Source organism: Cryptosporidium andersoni (assembly GCF_001865355.1).
Source record: "Cryptosporidium andersoni isolate 30847 chromosome Unknown contig_41, whole genome shotgun sequence".
Lineage (NCBI taxonomy): Eukaryota > Apicomplexa > Conoidasida > Eucoccidiorida > Cryptosporidiidae > Cryptosporidium > Cryptosporidium andersoni.
Window position 1 is genome coordinate 22,114 of NW_027122826.1, and position 19,022 is coordinate 41,135.

Below are 19,022 nucleotides of genomic sequence, written 5' to 3' on the forward strand. Positions count from 1 at the left end.
TGGAGAATTTTGTAAACTGAAGTAATAATTGACCATGGATAATCGTTCAACTGAAAATGAAGATAATAAGGCTAAAGATATTCATATTAAGGATAATAGCAAGATTTTTGTAATAGGTATAATAAAGATGATAAATCCTTATGAAGGGTTGTTAACAGTTAGTAGTGAATTCAATAATATTGTTGAACCATATGATGTATATATAAGTGGATGGAGAAATTTGAATGGGGCTATTGATAATGATAAAGTGAGTGTTGAAATAATTGGTCCATTTACTAAAAGATATAAACAAATAATTAAATCAAATGAAACTCAAATTTTAGATATTAAGGGAAAAGTTCATAAATATTTGAAATCTAAGACTTTACTATATGAAGGAAAAGTATACAAGATATATAGGGAGGATAATAAAAGATATATAATCGGCTATTTACGTCCAATATCATATTTATATAAGAATTTTAATGAGAAAAAATTGCGAAATAATAAACTTTTAAATAGAACTGAAATATTAATAAGAAATTCATTAAATAGCAATAATAAGAGGAAATATCGTCAAGACTTAATTGAGACGAAGTCATGTATTACCTATACAACAAGGCAAGTAGTATTTGTACCATTATTAAAAGTATATCCTTTAATAAAGATTCATTTAAGAAGTAGTGCAATTAAAAAGTTATTGGCACCATTTACTTCTAATATGAATAATACTAAGAAAATTCCAATACCATTAAATATTTTATATACTTGTAATATATTACAAGGAACATCAACTTCAAGATATATAAAGGGAATATTAAAAGGTATATATGGTTCTATTGAGAACATTGGAACTCAAATGAATTTTTTAATGGATGATTATAATGTTAGTGATCATTTAAATAGCAGTGATACTTGTGATGATGAAATTAAAGATGTAAATCCTGAATATGATAAATACAGGAAATACTTTGATCCTAATAAATATCGAGTATTTACAATAGATCCAAGTACTGCACGTGATTTAGATGATGCAATTCATATAGAATGGAATGAATCAGAACAAATTTATGAATTAGGAGTTCACATAGCAGATGTATTATATTATTTAAAAGACAAGAATGATCTAATTAATATAGTTAAAAAATATTGCACAAGTATTTATTTACCACATATAAATTTTCCAATGTTACCTGGTTTCTTATCTAGTAATTTATGCTCTCTATTACCTTCTGTTAATCGTCGTACACTTTCTATAATTTTTAAATTGGATAAATTAGGAAATTTATTAGAAGATGTAAAATACTATCATGGTACTATATGTTCACTATGTAAATTTTCTTATGAGCAAGTAGATGAAATTTTGTTGCGAATTTATTATCTTAAATCTAAATTTTCAAAACGTGATATGAATAATTTATTTTCAATTATTCGAAATGATGCTAGTATAAATAATATACTAAAAGATGTGAATTTACCTCAGAGATATTGGAAAAAGCTATTATTAGATATTTTTAATTTACAGAAGTTAACTAATATATTAAGAAATAACAGAAGAAATAATATGGCAATTAAATTTAGTCAGATGAGAATAAATTACTATATTACAAATGATAATAAAAAAGAAGATGATGATCAAGATATAGAATGTAAAAGTATTACTTTTAATGATAATGATTATGGAGAATTACAAGAATATAAAACTACTGAATTTCATGTTCATTTATTAGTTCACGATGTAAAGAATATCCAAAAATCTTTAGATTCGAGTAAACTTAAGCATATGTCAGTAGAAAATAAATATTCAATTTCTCATTCTATTATTGAAGAGCTTATGATAAAAGCTAATCAATTAACTGCTGAATATCTTATTAATAATTTGGACTCAAAAGTAGTTCTTCGTTGCCATGCTGAAATTGAGAAAAGTAAATTAAGTAAATTAATTAAATATTTAAGAGGAAATGGTATGGATAATATTTTTGGGGATTCAAATGATAGAAAAGCATTATTTGAAGGACTTTGTAAGGTTGAGAAAGTGTATGGATATGTTATTTATAATGCAATTTCAGAATTACTTAGAGACATATTTAAGAGAGCTAAATATATTTCACTGGACCTTTCTTCAAATAGTACATTAGATGAAGCTCACCATTATGCCTTGAATGTACCATTCTATACTCACTTTACATCTCCTATTCGCCGTGTTGCAGATATCATAGTACACCAACTAATTTATTATTCAATGCATAATAGCCAAAATAAGTTAGATAAAGATAATTTGTCATCTAATTCAAATAGTACAAAAAAAGGTAAATCAAAAGATAGTAAAATTAAAGATGAATTTGAAGTCTTATTTACTCAAGATGATATTTCTGAGATTTGTAATAATGCTAATAAAAAATCGAAAGCTAGTAAAGATTTACAGAGAGAGGCCGAGAAAATGTTATTTTCTTATATTTTGAAAAAGCAACGTATGGATTATCCAAATATGTCCTGTGTTATTTGTACAAAGAACTTTGGATATATAAAGGTAGTATTAATGTCCCCAACAGAACAACATAATCTCTGCATGGTAACAGATAGTGATTCTAAATATTTTAATAGTTTTAAGTTTTCAAATAATAATAGTATTAATTTACCTCTTAGTTACAAATATCATAAATTAAGTAATCAATTTGAGGTTACATGGAAATATTCTGATGAAATGGTTGATAAACTTATTACTGATATGAATTCTTCTACTTGTAAATATAAATCAGCTATTCAACAATACTTTGACCTTATACAAAGTATATCTAGCAGGAATAAATTCTATCATCTACCAAAGTGTAACACTGATAAGAGAACATTAATTCAAATTGTAAATATATGGACCTTCTTGCCAGTATATATTGTTCCTATTAATTCTATCCCTACAAAATATGTACTTATACCAATACATCCTTTGGAATATGCTTATTATAAACAAATATCAATATATAACTAATAAATTGATATTAAATTACAGCTTATTCCAAATCTAGAATATTGGGATCTATTGAGTTAAGTGTACTCACATATATACACCTATAGAAGTACAGAAAACCCATTATACCCACGAAATTATTATATATATTAACAGATTCAATAATCCTTTACTTTAAGTTAACTCATTTACTTATCTATTTGTCAAAAGCTCTAGGGGACATTGCAGCTTTCACCCGCTTATTAAGAAGTACCGAGACGGGAAACGCCAGGCGGTGAAGTCATGCAAAAATTTAGACAGCAGAATGTAATAAATAGATACAGATTCCTTAAACAATTATAAAGAGTCATAAAAGAACACTAAGAAAAAAATGGCAATAAATCCTGCATTTATACCACGAGAATTACACGAAGTATATGCACCTGATGAATATGACACAGAAAGTAGTATTATAGCATGTAATTTTCCAACTGGTACAAATATTGAAGAGTGCCGAAATTTTATGTCATGGATTGGTCCAGTAATATATATTGCAAATGCACCGTCTATTCAAAAAGAAACCAATTTCGTTGTGGTATTTGCAGCACCAGACTTTGCAGTAAAAGCTATCCAACAATCTCAGCTAATATACAATGAAGGGTGTAGAATATATTGTCGACTTGTTGATGAAAAACCAACATTATGGAATAATATAATATCATATTTTCATAATGTAGATCAACAATATGGAACATCTGAACAAATATCAAACTTTGTAAATGATACTGCAGGTAAGTTTAATTTTTAGGGTATATAGTTGAATGTAACTTCAAATGACATATATATAACAAATAAAATAATTCTAAAGTTTTGGGAGAAAACAACAATTTTAACTAACTAATACCATCATTTTATAATGTAAATCATAATGAACGGATATATTGGAGTGCTTGCTTGAATATTTAAAACACTTAATTTTATTGATTTCTTTTACTGTTTTTTAGCACCAGCTGTTTATAATACATCAAATAAAATTCAAGTTGGCATTAAGGAATTAGTGAACTCTGATTTATCCAATCAAGTTAGCAAAGGTATTGCGAATGTTTCCAAACAAATAAAGGAATCAGTTGAAAGTGCTGCCGAGACATTGTACCCGGTATAAATTAGGAGATATCTATGGATATTTATTACTACGAAAATAATCATAGAGGAGTAGAATAACTGCTGCTAAGAATTGGAAAGTCATTATGTAAAATTGATATCTGTATTTATCTCACATTGAATTTACATCACAAATGAAATTACATTTTAGAATAAAAAGATATCAATATCTTACCTTCTCGACTTATTGTATTTTTCTAATTTATCCAAGTGATCTTTAGAATTATCCATTGATTCTATTGTATCTCTTGCATTAACAAGTATTGATGAACAAACTTCTGATTGTTCCTGTATCTTTGTTGAAAAAAAGCTCATTAAATTTGAAATTTCATGTAGTTGATTTTGTGATGTTCTTAATATATCTAAATCTGATGTAAAGTGAGCTAATAAATTCTGGGATATTTTTTGCATTTCAGGAGTTAAGTCATCCGAATTTATGTCGTATGAATCTTGTTCATTATTAGCTTTATTATTTAACGATGAATATAAAGTACTATTTAAGTATTTATTATTAGCCACAAATCTCTTATTCTTTTGATATTGATACTCTAACTTTCTTGTCATCATTGCCTGTACTTTAGATGTTAATTCTCCTAGTAGTGTATATATGCATGACACTATCATCCTTCTATTTGCCTCCAATGCCTTAAGTTCATCCTTATCTAATATATCTGATTTTATGAATTTCTCTAAATTAACTATATCATTCTGACACTCTTGTACCTTATTAGTTATAGAAGAAGATAAATCTAAATTTGAATCTTTACTAGTAACTAGACTTGCTATATCCTTTATTTTAGTTTTTTCTAACTGCACAATTATATCCTGAATTTTATAACACTGAATAGGGGATTAAAATAACAATAAGAAAATATAAGAGGTGTTGTAACTTATAACTCACAATTTGATTGGATTTTACTATAAAAGGTGAAACCTCATTATTGTTATTCATATAAGGTATTCCACATAATTCAAAAAAGTCAAAAGTCCTATCCATCATTCAAATATGCATATATATGAACTTTTTCCTTATGTATCTTATAGATATCATTTATTTTTGATTAATGTCGAATAACCTTTTTCACACTAGTATTTATATTACTTATTACACGGGTATCGAAATAATAAATGGGCGCTTCTTTGTTTACCGCCATTTTATCTTAATATTTTTGGAATATTTCTTCTTTGTAATAATAAATAATGGAAAGTATACATCCTAAGAACAAAACCATAGTAAATGGTGAGGTTACAATAAATTCTGGACATAAATTCTTTACAAGTGATGAGAATTCTAACTATATATTACATATTAATGATAGGTTTAAACATAAAAAGAAAAGATCTTTGAGCCGTTCTATATCTCCTATAATTCAAGGTATGTTTATAGATCTTTTAACTAATTGCAATTATAACACATGTAAGACTTTATTTTACTGTTTTTTAGATATCGAAGAAGGTGAAATATACAGTACTATTTCTTTAGATGATAGTTACGATAATATATGTAATGTAAATAAAGACCTTATAGATAAAACAATAGATATACCTGAAGAATCAGAAGAACCCACTGTTGAATATTCCCCAGTAAGTCTATTTTCTGGTGAGGATGATCTCGTAGAAATCCGGAGAATAAGAAGGAAAAGACTTTTGGAACAGTTAAAAGAGAAGAAATTGCACTTTCCACCTAAAGACATAAATAATTTATCTGGAATAAGTGATAGAAAGGAACAATTAAGTGAAAAGGAATCTAATGATAAATTTGATAAAAAAGGTTATGACAAAGGAATGCATATTAATGCTGAGTCACATCCAAATTTAATGAATTGTTTAGTATTAGATAGCAAATATAGAGATGAAAAATTCGCCTTATATGAAGAATTGCAAAAAAACTTAACAATGGAAAAGAAAAAACTTCAGAATTTTATTGTCCAACAAAGGAAGATGGAAGATTACAAATTTGAAAATAATAAGGAAATAACGGAGAATTTGGAAATAAAAGATGATGATGATATATTTTCTACAAAGTCACCGATATACATTAATAAATCGTCATTAAATAATGAAGGAATAAGAGTAAATTTATTAGAATGTGATGATGAAGAGGGATATTATATTAGCTTCATTGGTGAAATGATTAATGATAAATATAAAGTTATAAGTAATAGCACTGGTAGGGGGGTATTTAGTAATGTAGTAAGATGCCTTGATATTATAAATAATGAAGAGGTAGCAATAAAAATTATTCGTTCTAATAATATGATGAAAAGAATAGGAGAAAAAGAACATTCCATTTTAACTTTATTTATTAATTCACCTAATATAGTCCAAACGAAGGCAAGTTTTATTTATAGAAATCATTATTGTATAATTTTGGAATGGTTAAATTGTTCACTTAGAAATTATATTGAATCTGGTTGTAAAATAAATATTAATTTGTTACAGTTATACGCTAAACAAATGTTTACTGGAGTCAATTGTATACATGAGAAGAATTATATTCATGGTGACTTAAAACCTGATAATATTTTGATTGATAAAAATACCAATATACTAAAAATAAGTGACTTTGGAAGCGCATTAGAAGTTATAGGAAATGAACCTGCTTGCTATTTAGTTAGTAGATTTTATAGAGCTCCAGAAATTATTCTTGGATATTCATATAGTCAACCAATAGATATTTGGAGTATTGGATGTACTTTATATGAATGTTTTACTGGTAATACGCTATTTTATGGCAAGACTAATAATGATATGTTACGTATAATAATGGAATATAAAGGGAAATTTCCAGTTAAGATGTTGAAACAGGGTATATTTACTTCAAGGCATTTTTCTAATTGTTATAACCAATTTAAGTGGATAAATTTATCGGATGGAATGTTAAAAATTATTCAGCAATTTGCACCAAAACAGAATATATATAATAACTTATTGAAGGCTTATTGTGAATCCCACCCTTATAAAGAAACTAATTCACTAGATTTCCAGAATTTAAAGCTCAAGCAACTAGCTGATCTTATAGAAAAGTGCACAATTCTTGATCCTAATAAGAGAATTAAAGCACCTCAAGCACTAAATCATTTATTTTTTTCAAATTAATATACTTTATAATTTGTTTAAAATTTTAGAATTATTTTTATTTTTTAATTAATCCCTTTATTTATAAATTTGAACTGATATTTTCGTTATTAATTCTTTTATTTACTATTTCTCCTGTATTTCTCTTGTATGTAGATGAATATTTAACAAAGTTTATTAATTCCTCCAACTTTGCTTTTGTTAGATTATCTTTTATAATATCTGAATTAATTTCATATTCTATATCTATAAGTGTATATTTTTCTTTAATGGATTGAATTTCATCTAATAATTTCTGTTTAATTTTATCATTAATAATTTTGACAATTTCATTCTTCAACAATGAATAAATTACTTGCATATATATACTGAGCTCAGATGAAACACTAAAAGAATCATTATTTAACTCTTTACCACTGTACTCAGGTAGAGTAATTGATAACATGTATTGCAATAATTCAAGTATTTGCTTATCGATACTTATTTTTTTACAATATTTTGGATACTGTACAGCTGAAAGCATTAAACATATTATTCCATAGAATTGTGGATTAAATTCCTGGGTATCAATCTTCATTTCTTTATTATTTGATAGATGAAATCTAAATGCTTGACTAATTTGAATAATTCCAAATACTATTAACTTATTAATATTTTCCTCATTATAAGATTTAAAACAAGTATTCTTGGAAATATTTGATATGGCATAATTGAATGTATCAAATAATGCAATTGTCAAGCATTTTAAATGATTAGTACTAATAGTAATAAATAATGATATGAAATATAAAATCATTTGTTTATCACCAGAAGATGTATACATTGAACAATTATCTTTAATTCCTTCATAATTATTTCCTTTAATTAGCTCAATAATATCTTGAATTAAAAAGCATATTCCTTTTTTATGAACATTATCTATCCTACATACTTCACAATTATTCCTTACACTTTTATACTCTTTATAAAAAATCTTATTGATTACATGTTGTGGTTTAATTAGCACTTCAAATTCATTACAAACATTATTACAATAGACAAAATAAATTAATGAATTTAAAGCATTTTTAACCATCATAAATTGATATGAATTATTCAATTGAAAACATAATAACAACTTACAAAAACCTCTTAGAGATATTGAAGTTAGACGATAAGTTGCAAGTTTCTCGGCACTAATTATACTCCATATAGTTTTTAAAGCTTCCATTGTATTTAAATCATTCTGAATATCATATGACAAATCATTATATTTATTTGTTTGTCTTATAACTATTATATCAGTAATAGCTGATACATAAAGTTCACATTGCACAGCTAGTAGAAGTGAATCTGATAAAATAACCTCTTCCAGTCCTTTCTGTTTATTAATGCAATTTTCCAAATCTTCTAATGCATTTTTCAAACCTTGAATAAAGTATGATAAACGATTTTCAACAACTAAACTTGTGTCCAAATTTAATCTCTCTTCAAATATAGATATCAAAGCAATGCATCGTACAAACAAAATCTGGGGAATACTAGAATTATCATTAAATTCCAAAAAAAAAGATATGCAAGGCTTTAGTATATTATTTGACCAATAATCTATTACGCAAATAGACATTGAATCTACCATGGATAAAGAACCTTCAATTATAAATAGTACACGCATCCAGCGTAATTCTAATATATCCCTTATTGAATTATAAATAGAGTTATCATCATATTTTACTGCATTACATGATTTGTTAGTTCCTCTTTCCAATTTCAAGTGTTCCAGAAGAGTTTTTGAAGATAAAAAATTTAATACAAACTGACTTTCAAAATCATGTGATGTACTTACAATTATATCATTAGATTCAGGTTCAATAATATTATTTATTATACATTGGATTTCATTTATGAATTTTTTATCATCTATAGATTCAAAGGAATCTTGGCATTTATGAAATAATTGGAGAGATGACCATAATGCAGAACGATGCAAGAAGTATGCAACCCATTCACCACCTTCAGGAATCCGAACTAGAGATTCCAATGGTGTTAATTCTGTCTCCAGTGAATTCCATGAGTCTTCAATTGGGCAATGTTGAATACACTCCTTTGCAATATCTTTGAGAGTACCTCTTATTTCAGGATCGCTTAAATCAATATTGTTAGCTATTAATAATATTTGTCTTATTACAAAAGAGTTATTTGAATATGATGATATACCCTGAATTATTTCATTATAGGAAGATAACCATAAAAAATATTCATCATATATTATATCAATATAATTTTGTATAGTGATACGTAACAATAACAATTGGCCAGGTGATATCTTTGAAAATATATTACTTGAATCTCTAAAATTTACAATTTTATTATGAAAAATTTCATTTAGAAATTCTCTTATATTATAATTGGAATTCTTTATTAAATGCTGGAAAATTAATTCTGCTGTTGCTTCAACATTAGGAGTTGTTATATCATTAGTATTTGTAGTAGCGAAAAACATATCCTCTATAAAATTTTTTAATGCACAACCTAGTCTTAATTGACCATTATTTCCATAATTATTCAGAATATAATTTAATAAAAAACGAATAGCTACTTTTATTATTTGCTCGTCCCTATCATTTAAACCAAATTGTATAACTATTAAGATATGAGACCATTTCATTTCTTTATTCACCATATTATATAATAAAATGCAATTTTTTTTTAATACTTTAAATAATGATTTCCTTACATCTGGACTTTTGTCTAGTAATCGTGATAAATATACTGTCAATTCTGATTCTGATAAGCTTTCAATTGATAAACTAGTCATAGCTTTTATACGTTCATTATGATATTTTGAATTACATAAAATATCTAACAAACCTTCTTTACATTCGTTTAATAAACTAAGACATTCAATAGCACATATTCGTACTAAAGATGACTTATCACTAGCTGCTAATATGAGAACTCTTGAAAGCCAGTCCTTAGATATTTCAAATTTTAAATCAAGATCTTTAATTATTTTCAAAAATATTTTAAAGGTTATTATACTATTTATTCTTACCTTAACATCCTTAACGTTTGTCCCTGCCAAAAGTAATTCTTCAGTTAATCTATTTATTAGATCCAATTTCTTATTTTTAGATAAACAAGCAAATATTACTAACAAATTCATAACATTCTGTATTTGCAATTCTCTTAAATCATACTCCTTAATAATATGAGAAATAATATTAATGCAAAATTTTTCGCGATCATCTTTATTAACATAATTTTCTAACAATTCTAGAGCTTTATCCCTATCAATAATACCCAATTGAAATCTTTCAAATATGCTCTCCATTAAACACACAATAGAAATCTTTTACCTTAAAATATATTGTAAAATAATAAGGAAATTCAAATTTAACCCCACATGCACTACCGGTATAGGACAACATATGCAAAAATATTACCCGCCCACATCCTAATGACGAAAAATAATGTGTGTAGTTAAAGGTGTAAAAAAATTGTTAACTAGTTAATTTTAATATATATTAGAAACTAAAAGGTTAATGATTAGGAACTAAGTAAATTCATTAACTCATAAAAAGAGACCATCTTCTAGTACTTGAAGCTGTTGCAAAGTACAGGTGCAATTAGTTAGGACAACTCCACAGGTTGCACAAAGAGTTCCCCTTCGCTTCTTATTTTCACAACGGTATTCAAATAATTTGGGAATATCTAAAGAAGTATAAGCTATTAAATCCTCAATTACTTCAGATAAAATATGCTGTGTACTAATGTTAGAGAATACATTATCATGTGAAATATATGGTACTGTAATATTGATATATGGTACTCTAGCAATAAAAAAAAATAAACCTGTTGATTTTTCATATGAATGAAAATCTAAGTTTTCAAGAAAAGTAATTCGTTTTGTATAATTAAGTGAATCCTCAAGTAGTGAGTACCTTTGAAACATAGAATGTAATCTATAGCACATACGCTTCTGTGAATCATTATTACCAACCGTAGAAAAACGAACAAAGACTTTTGATCCATTAGATGTAACTAGTAATATCCGAAATTCAAAACATTGCTGAAAATTTCGTCTCCTTTCATCTACTGGATATGTATACAAGAGTAAACCCAACAAATTATATGGCCAACCACTATATTTGACAATCATGTTGTTCTGAAGTGGATCTGACAATACTGGAATACGTAAAATTCGTACAATATTACTAAGTGTTTGATTATCTTTTAATAATTTGAGTAATCTAAATGAAGTTTTTGATGTTGGGAATAAGCGAGATAATGAGTAATTTAATTCATGTGATGATACTCTATCATATTTATGAACACGTAACCAAGAAAAACGAAATATAGATCCAATTTTTATATTATATATATCATCTAACGGTATTCCAGATGGTAATGTAAGTAAACTACAATATGGGATATATTCTGATAAATCAAAGTTTATTTTTAAATTATCTGATTTTTTAGATAACTCATCAATTTTCTGAAATTTCCAATGATCCATAACAAGAACTCTACATTCTATATTAATTTTGCGTGTTGAAAAATCTGTCATATTTTCTATACTATTTTGACTAAATCCTTTAGCTACTGCATCCATTATTTGATATGTTTGATTATTTAACCAATCCATTTCAACTTCATCACGTAATATTGAGACTCTCCCATTATCATCATCTCTATCAATTATTTCCTTATAACAAATTGGAAATTTATACAAAACAATCAATTGAGTAAGGAATGACAATCCAGCACTTCTTTCTACTAATATTTTGTTATTTTTGCTATTTTTATCTATTTCTGGATGATATTCAATAGTTGAAAATAAATTATGTAAACGAAAAATTAGTGGGCTAGTATGAAACCCTAACTTTGTACTTTTTGATTTAGTTAAAGGTCTTATTAAATTTAGCCCAACATTAAGTGTTGGTATATCTCCAATTGAATACTCTATTTCTAATGGATGACCTAATTCAACATTGCTGTTCCAAGTTGATCCACATACAAAAATCTTTGAAGGAAATGTTTTGATTGAGCACTTTAAATTTCCAAAATCACAGCAAATTTTAATTAAATACCAACCATCAGTACATGTGAATATAATTTTGTTATTACAAATTCCATCTATGATTCCCTGCTCATATGTTAGAACTTTCAATGCTAAAGGAACACTGACAGAAATATCTCCTTCGCAAATCTTAACAATTGCAGAACGCTTAGCCTTGAAAAATTCACAAATAGCCCTCTTACAAATACGATGGAATACTTTTTGAACCGATGGAAAATTCAAAATTTCATCTACTGAAAAAAACAGTTTTTTAAAACAGTTCATATTATTCATCTTTAATTCTGATAAATCTTCCATTTTTAATTTCTGCTTTATATTCCTTATCCAATTTCTAGATTCAGTGTATAATACTATTAAATATTGAATATTAAACCATCTATCAATATATTTCTCAATGGTTTTTGGAAATATTGGATATTGCTTGATAAAGTTTTTGAACTCTTTCAAAATATCCTGATATCCAATATTTCTGTAGTAAATTTGATTATTTAATTGCTTTTTTTCTAAGATGAACTCATAAATTAAGATATTTTTGAGAGGGTTCATCAAGATTAAAGTTGGTTTTGATGCCTCTAAGTGTTTTTGTGCAAATCTCACTATTTGATAATCAGGATAAAATAACGGAATTTTCAAATCTTCTATTGTAATTGTTCTAGATTGCCTAATATCTAAATATTGACTTGTTATATATTTTAGATCTTTTGAGTTGCTTAAAGCTGTATGATATTCTGGGCATTCTATATTCAAATCTTTAGAATTTCTATGATTTAAAATTTTCAAATTTTTAATATTATCCTTGTTTCCATCATCAGTTCTTTTAAGAGTTCTTAATGAAGATATTATGTTATCTTGAAATTCCAAATTGACATGTTTATCATATTTATATTGAGTACTCAATTCATCCTCAGTACATCCAAAAATTGATCGTGCCTTTGTAATACTTGCTTCACTTATATTAACCTTTTTACCACTTCCTGTAGAAAATAAACATTGAAATGAATTTTTAGAATTATTTATATTTGAAGTAGTTAATTTATTATTATCAAAATTATTGTCAAGATCATTATCTGTGTTAAGTATTTTCTTAGCCTTTATTATACTTGTTTCATTTATATTAACCTTTTTACCACTTCCTGTAGAAAATAAACATTGAAATGAATTTTTAGAATTATTTATATTTGAAGTAATTAATTTATTATCACGAATATTATCGACATTACCATTAGTAGTAAACATTGTCCTAACTTCTAATAAATCAGTTTGACTCGCCTTTATCTTGGCATCTACTATAGGAAGAAAAGCATTAGAATAGCCAGAAGAAATCTCACTAGTTTGCTTATTACAATTTGAAGAAAATTTGCTAACATCAAGGCTCTTTTCATTATTGCCTTTATCTAGCAATGTTTGTGTTACTTTTGTAGTATAAATATGATCTACATCTAATGATTTACAAGCAGCTGAATCAATAGGTATAGATAAATCCATATCTTTAACTTCTAATTTTAATTCTGTTCTATCTTTATGTTCATTATTTATATTTCTTTCTCTATTAATTAAGTCAGAATACACTATATTTGGAGTAGATGTATTTATTATATCTTTATTGTCATCAGTAAATAGAGATAATAAAGTGTTATTTGGTTTACCACTTAGCTCTGTATTTTTAAAGTAGGCTAATTCTTGTAGTATACCATATTCAATTTTTAGGTCCGATGCTATATAATTCCCTGCTATATCCCCATCTATGACAGTTTCGGAGTCTTTCAAAGTATCTTTTGCTTTATTTATAATTTGGTTAGGTAACTCAATTTTATTACTTTCTTCTATTGATTTAGTTTTGTAATTTGTAATATCCAATAACAATTTTACATTACTTTCTATATGATTAGGGAACTCCATTTGATACAAAGTAGTCTCACTAATGTCGACACATTTTTTTAGATCTCTTAACTGTAATTTAGAGCAAGGAGAAGATTTTACACCACTTTTGTTGTTTTCTTTCTCATCAGTACAAGCTAACTCATATTGTTCTATACTCAAATTTAAATGCTTAACCATCTAAAGTATAAGATACATCAAAATATGGATATTAAATGATCAATTTTAGCTAGCTTTAAATAAAGCATGCCTTGTGCTTTCTTCTCGTTCTACTTGCTTAAAATTAATTACCTTCGAAATAATTACTTTCTAGTACAATGCTAGTTTAAAGAGCGGGAGCAGCATGCACAATAGAATGATTGGTAACCTCTTCCCCTCAAATATTACCGGGTTATTTTCTTTTATTTGAAAAGAAGAAAAGTGGACTGAACGGGAATCGAACCCGTGGTCTTTTCGATGCGAACGAAACGTAGTACCACTATACTATCAGCCCGAAATACTCTCCCCTCCAATCTAATTGGTAATCAAAATAACTAAAAAGAGAAATAGAATACAATTACCTGAGACTATAGTATTATAAAGAATATTAAACTCACTATTTAAGATTAAAACTTCTTATTTCTACACTAATCTATTTAATCTAAAAAGGTCAGAAACCTTAGATATTAATTCAGAACATGGAGTTATTTGCAAATAAATAAGAACGTAGGAAAAATGAGAAAATACCAAGGATTAAACCACCTATACAACCCCATATACACTGAATAGCAGTATGATCCTCTACATACCACCTAGCCCAAGGTACAGGGCCACTTATAAATACAATGAAAGTTCTAAAATAAAATCCTGATCGAAGACTAGTTGCATTAATATGTTCAAGTAATATCCATATCAGAAATAAATAAGAAGCTATACAATGACTTGAAGGCATACCATAAGATATACAAGTAGAATTTGGTGGCCTTGGACTTCTAAATATCTTTTTAACGAATAGTTCATTAATTAGAGATGAAAATATCATCATTATAAGTCCAAAGGCTGGTATGAAGTTATCAGCTAATATAGCCCATCCAAATAATACTATACCTATTATATATGGAATAAAACTATATAATATAGCGAGTATATTTTTTCTAGTATATATTGGATGTATAGACACTGAAAAAATTCCATATGAAATATTGCATTGATTTGAGACTGCATTAGTAGTAAAAAGTGTTGAACGTCCTAAATTTGATATAATACTCTCAGGATAAATAACACCACATTCTAAATCATGCCATAGATCAGCTGATGATTTCCAATATTGCTCCAAGATTTTATTTGTATTTACTGTAGCATCCCAATCATTTCCAACCTTATTATTGACAATTGGAGTAAAATTTGAAGTCACAATACTTCCCGATCTATTTTGCCTTATATTTCGTAAGCTTGGTAATCTTTCATCTGTTATTGGTGTTTTGGGAGTAGATGAACCATTGCTCACTATCATAATAGTTAGAATACATTCAATATATCCATAAGAACATCCAGTTCATATACACTCAGTATCAGATAAAAGCCTTGCAGTTATATTCTCTAAATATATAACAAATCCTCCAGTTCTTATAGCTCTTATAACTCACTCTTATATAGGATATAAGAGAGAATAATCAATAAATGATTCTAAATATCACCATTCTCTCTCTTCTAAATAGCGCTCTATTATTTATAAACGGTCAATACTTACCGCTAATAATACATGTTAAGGTGAAGATTTATTGTAATATAATTTAAAAACAGAATTATACTAAATAATTAAATAAACATTTGTATACACGTATTATTCTATTATATACATTTTCTAATTACCTTATAGTGTATATATTTTTTTAACTTTTTTGGAATAAGTACTTTTTAATATTAATTAGACAATCAATAAGACTATCAACTATTTCATATTTTAAATTAACTTTTAAATTTAATATCCCATTTTCAATCCAAAAATCTCTTAAATTATCAAAGTCTTTATCCTCAAATGTTAGTAGATATGATTGTAGAATTGGATGTTGAAATATTTTAAGCATTAGGATAATCTTAATATGTTTATCTAACATCTTCTTATCAATCATAGGATTTACTTGAATATATAGCTTAATAATCTGTTGATATGAGTTACAACTCTGTATATATGTGATATCTTTAATATATTGAGCTAATAATAAATGTAAAGCTGATTTCCATATTATTGATTTAGATGGAAATGCTATTGGAATATTGGATTCAAATAAAAATTCAAAATATATATTTGAATTATTAAAAGACAAAATTGATGGAAAAATTTCATATTGACAATTATTACATAAACCCCAATATTCATATTCTTGTTTGATTATACTAGTTTGAGATATATAATTTTCAAATTCATGCTTATGTATTGTGATATTACAACAAGTACAAATACATTTAGAATTTGTCATTGAAAATTTGCAATAAATTTGTTTTTTTGGAATTCTAATATTCATATAAATTATATTTTTTATGCCAGTATTAATATTTTTTTGTTTTCTTATATCACTTATTTTAGATTTTTCAGCTTGGAAGTCATTTTGAATAACTGAAGAGATTGTATCATCTAATATTATTTTTTTCTTAGTAATATCCTTTGCCATCTTAAAATATAAATTTTTTTTATATTTATTATTTGAAAAAGTTTCATGAGAAGATTGTGGTGAAGAACATGAAGAACTCATGTCATCTTGATTTTGATGTAAATGAGAACAAAAACTAGTATTTTGATTATAAATGGGATAGCAGCACATATGATTTGAAGGTTGAATTGGGTATATATGAGGAATGAATGGTTGATAGGTTGACATATATGGAGGATGTAAAATATAAGGGTTAGAAGGATTTTTTAAATATTTATATTTTTTATTTTTAAATTTAGTATGAGTATTTTTAATTGAATTATCACTTCTAGAATTATTTAGATCAGAATCATCTTTGTAACATTGATTATTTATGTTAGTTTTAGATTTGTTAATATTATCTTTAATTATTTCATTAGTATTACTAATATAATCATTTCTATGTTCCTTTAAAGTATTAAGTTTAATATTCATCTCCTTTTCTATAATATCCATTTCCCTTCTTTTAAGTTCCAATTCCTTTTCTTTTAAATGAATATCATCACTTTTATTATTTGAACAAATTACATATTGAACTTCTCCAATTACTACTGTTTTTTTTAGTTTATTTTCGTTTTCTGAAAATTTATTCATATTACTTACAACTTTGGAATCAGAATTTTTATGATTATCTAATATATTATATTCATTTTTAGAAATAATATCTTTAAAATTCGAATTATTTTTGTTAATATCTATATTTTTATTTGTTTTATTTTCCTCTATTATTGTAGTTTTATTGTTACTATTCCTACACATAATATAATATATCATACCAATATATTTATTAGTAATTAGTGTTTTATTGTTGAAAAAATCTTTATTATTCATACATTCATCACTTCCCCACTTAAATAATGGAATACATACTTTCCAAACACAATCTTTTTGAGGTAAAGGACAATAACCATGTCCTAAAGGATAAACTCTCTGATTATTATTTAAAAAAATACATTCAACAATAATTTCAAAATAATTCTTAGGATCATCTATTTGTACTATTGGTATTTTAATTTCAATACCTTCCAATTTATTATATAATATATCAGTATTGGTGCATTTTGAAATATAACTAGAGTGATTATTATCTTCTCCATAATCATATCCCCACTTTATTATATTATTATTCTCATCTATTCTAACCTTAATATTTGAAGATTGCTGTATCTTTTGACGAGTTAAAATACCATTCCTAATTTTAATTGTAATTCTTAAAATTGATTCCTCAATTTGATGAGATTGTCTTATAAAATTTCCATCTAATTTAATATAATATACTTTAAATGATAGCATGACATCAGTTCCTGAAATATCTAAAATATCTTTAATACCCATTTCATGTTTCATTTCTTCCCATCCACTTAACTTGTTTACAAAATTTAATATATGAGAATCTTTCTTAGAAGTACATGTACTAGAGGATTCCAATCCACTCAAAGTATCCATAGATGCAAATGATGAATGTATAGAAGTAGAATATGGCCCTGATGGAATAGATATAAGTGAAGAAGCTGATTCATTATTATGAAATGGATCACATTGACAAAATATCTTATTGAATATTGCTGAAGTAAAAGATGTCTTTTTTAAATTATTTGCTTTCCTACATTCTGGACAATTAGTACAACAACTTGATGATAAACTACAAGATCCAAAGAAATTATTTGAATTACTACTTGTATTTTTTGATAAACAGTTTAATGTACTTAATGATATTTCTGACAAAGAATGTGTATATTCTTCACTTGTGTTCACATGAGAAGAAAAAGGCAAAATTTTATTTTCAGTATTTTCATTATTAATTTTAATATTTTTTGTATTTCTATTTATCTTATTATCTTCTATCTCAGAAGATTTTGGGGGTATTGGTGGTATCCATAATTTTAAAGTCCTAGAATTAGATAAATTTAATTCTCTTCTACTTTTACTTGGTTTCTTATCTGTACTTTTAGGTTTATAGCGCCACCAAAGAGGAATTTCTTCATATGATTTAAAACCCATCCAAAATGTAAATTACTCAAAGGACTTTTTTTTTTCCTCTAATTCACCCATGCGTGTACGTCTTCGAATAGTAATCTAAGAAAAAAATTTCATACAGTATAATATCAAATCTCTAACGTATATTATATATATAATTTGTATAAAAAAAGAATTAATGTATGGCTTTAAAAAATTAATAAAGTGTTTTTATATTGCATGCAATGTCCATTATTTATTTCTTTAATTAAATGCATGTAATGGCGGGTATAAT

The 19,022-nt window shown here is 26.1% G+C and overlaps 8 protein-coding genes across 8 annotated transcripts; 3 read left to right on the forward strand and 5 right to left on the reverse strand.

Annotated features, from left to right (window-relative positions):
• Positions 1-34: 34 nt before the first annotated feature.
• cand_009890 (RNB-like domain-containing protein) lies at positions 35-2,965 on the forward strand (the record flags this gene model as incomplete). The annotated part of the gene is made up of 1 exon (XM_067211228.1): positions 35-2,965. One exon carries the CDS (start codon positions 35-37, stop codon positions 2,963-2,965), a length of 2,931 nt encoding a protein of 976 aa, XP_067069186.1.
• Positions 2,966-3,314: 349 nt separating this feature from the next.
• cand_009900 (uncharacterized protein) lies at positions 3,315-4,085 on the forward strand (the record flags this gene model as incomplete). Its single annotated transcript, XM_067211229.1, has 2 exons — positions 3,315-3,714; positions 3,928-4,085. 2 exons carry the CDS (start codon positions 3,315-3,317, stop codon positions 4,083-4,085), a joined length of 558 nt encoding a protein of 185 aa, XP_067069187.1.
• Positions 4,086-4,255: 170 nt separating this feature from the next.
• On the reverse strand, positions 4,256-5,081 carry cand_009910 (uncharacterized protein; the record flags this gene model as incomplete). Its single annotated transcript, XM_067211230.1, has 2 exons — positions 4,256-4,924; positions 4,986-5,081. 2 exons carry the CDS (start codon positions 5,079-5,081, stop codon positions 4,256-4,258), a joined length of 765 nt encoding a protein of 254 aa, XP_067069188.1.
• A 203-nt stretch (positions 5,082-5,284) lies between these two features.
• cand_009920 (protein kinase domain-containing protein) lies at positions 5,285-7,183 on the forward strand (the record flags this gene model as incomplete). Its single annotated transcript, XM_067211231.1, has 2 exons — positions 5,285-5,459; positions 5,529-7,183. 2 exons carry the CDS (start codon positions 5,285-5,287, stop codon positions 7,181-7,183), a joined length of 1,830 nt encoding a protein of 609 aa, XP_067069189.1.
• A 61-nt stretch (positions 7,184-7,244) lies between these two features.
• Positions 7,245-10,475, reverse strand: cand_009930 (uncharacterized protein; the record flags this gene model as incomplete). Its single annotated transcript, XM_067211232.1, has 1 exon — positions 7,245-10,475. The coding sequence occupies one exon, from the start codon at positions 10,473-10,475 to the stop codon at positions 7,245-7,247; it is 3,231 nt and encodes a 1,076-aa protein (XP_067069190.1).
• Positions 10,476-10,715: 240 nt separating this feature from the next.
• Positions 10,716-14,282, reverse strand: cand_009940 (BRCA2 family protein; the record flags this gene model as incomplete). The annotated part of the gene is made up of 1 exon (XM_067211233.1): positions 10,716-14,282. One exon carries the CDS (start codon positions 14,280-14,282, stop codon positions 10,716-10,718), a length of 3,567 nt encoding a protein of 1,188 aa, XP_067069191.1.
• A 490-nt stretch (positions 14,283-14,772) lies between these two features.
• On the reverse strand, positions 14,773-15,594 carry cand_009950 (uncharacterized protein; the record flags this gene model as incomplete). The annotated part of the gene is made up of 1 exon (XM_067211234.1): positions 14,773-15,594. One exon carries the CDS (start codon positions 15,592-15,594, stop codon positions 14,773-14,775), a length of 822 nt encoding a protein of 273 aa, XP_067069192.1.
• Positions 15,595-15,973: 379 nt separating this feature from the next.
• cand_009960 (uncharacterized protein) lies at positions 15,974-18,772 on the reverse strand (the record flags this gene model as incomplete). The annotated part of the gene is made up of 1 exon (XM_067211235.1): positions 15,974-18,772. One exon carries the CDS (start codon positions 18,770-18,772, stop codon positions 15,974-15,976), a length of 2,799 nt encoding a protein of 932 aa, XP_067069193.1.
• Between the last annotated feature and the right edge of the window lie 250 nt (positions 18,773-19,022).